The following is a 1518-nucleotide window of genomic DNA, read 5'->3' as shown; positions in this document are numbered from 1 at the left end:
GGGCTGAGAGCCCCACAGAGCTGCTCATGCCCGCTGCCATTGGCTCTGTCCCCTGCAGCATGCGTGCTGTGTCGCCGTGCAGAGGCTGACCCGGACACCTGCGGCGACAAACATGAGAAATACGGGCTCTGTGCCCACGTCTTTTGCCTGGTGAGTGGCTCTGGGCACTCCCTCCAGCATTGCAATGGGCAGTCCCTGCCACCCTGTCCTCATCAGCTCTTCTCCAATTCTGCAGTATTTTGCCACACTGCTTTTCCAGCAAGCCAATAAACGTCTTGGACTCCTGGGTTTTCTGCCTCGAGATATCCAACTTGCAGTCAGGCGGGCGACACAGAAGGTGAGAGCCTGGCAAAAGAGCAGGGACATTTGTGCCAGGAGAGGCTGGCCAGAGCTTAGCCCAGACCCCCAGCAAGAAAGGCCGGCCATGCAGCCGGCTGTGGGACAAAGTCTGGCTCCCAGCAGCTCCGTGGAGTCTCTGGCACAGGAGCTTCCCTCACCAGCTGGCTCTGTGGGCTGAGAGCCAGCAGCAGCCACATCTGGAGCCCTGCCCAGAGCCCTGGGGCTGCCTGGGGAGGTCCCATGGCTGCTGCTGATGGGGCTGCCTGGCTCATTCCAGCACTGCTGCATCTGCGGCCAGAGCGGGGCCACCATCCTGTGCTGCAAGGAAGGCTGCAACAGATGGTTCCACCTGCCCTGTGCCAAGGAGGGTGGCTGTGTCACGCAGTACATTGTTCCATTCAGGTAACTCCTCTCCCCTCCTGGCCACCCTCGGGGAAGGACCAAGTCTTTCTCATTATGCCCGTCCTTTTGCCCCCAGGTCCTACTGCCCTGAGCACCGTCCAGTGCAGGTCGTGCAGGTGACTCCAGAGCCGGGCACCGAATGCCCCATCTGCATGGAGCCAGTGGAGGACAGAAAGACCTTCAACACCATAGTGTGCCCAGCATGCAAAAGAGCCTGGTTCCACAGGGACTGCCTCCAGGTGAGAGCCATGCCCACAGGCCTGGGACACAACAGGTGCTCAGCAGCACCAGGGCCTGGCTCACACTGCTTCTGTTTGCCCTGCAGGGACAGGCCATGTGTGCTGGTCTTTTGTCTTTCTGCTGCCCCCTCTGCAGAGACCGTGAGACATTTCTTGTTGAAGTGTTCTTTATCGGGATCCGAACCCCTCTCAGGTTGGTGTCCTTCAGTGTGATTCACAAGACAGGAGGGTGCAAGTGCCGTACTGTGCCAGGCCCTGCCCCAGCAGTCCAAGCCAGCCCCATCCGGGGAGTCTGGATTTCCGCCTCTCAGGGGACTTGGAAAAGCATTGGAGGAAGAGCAGGGACACCCTGTTACCTCCCTGGGGTCGGGGCAGCAGAAACACATCAGCTGTTCCTTTCTCCATCAGACTGCCAACATGGGAGGACAACGATGCCTTTGCAGATCTAGGAGAGAGGCACAACAGGTGCAATGCCAGGGAATGCCTTTACCCAGGAGGCAGGGAGGAGGCAGAGGAAGAGGGGTGAGTTGGGAAGCTG

General features: G+C 59.6%; 1 protein-coding gene across 1 annotated transcript; it reads left to right on the top strand.

The window, feature by feature from the left end:
- Positions 1-194: 194 nt before the first annotated feature.
- On the top strand, positions 195-1220 carry LOC117243845 (G2/M phase-specific E3 ubiquitin-protein ligase-like; the record flags this gene model as incomplete). The annotated part of the gene is made up of 3 exons (XM_033511819.1): positions 195-741; positions 818-980; positions 1067-1220. Coding segments are annotated over exons 1-3 (466 nt in total), but the record flags the coding sequence as incomplete, so codon positions are not given.
- Between the last annotated feature and the right edge of the window lie 298 nt (positions 1221-1518).

Source organism: Parus major, unplaced genomic scaffold (assembly GCF_001522545.3).
Source record: "Parus major isolate Abel unplaced genomic scaffold, Parus_major1.1 Scaffold1318, whole genome shotgun sequence".
Lineage (NCBI taxonomy): Eukaryota > Metazoa > Chordata > Aves > Passeriformes > Paridae > Parus > Parus major.
The sequence above is the reverse complement of the archived record's forward strand: the minus strand, read 5'-3'. Positions and strand labels throughout refer to the sequence as shown.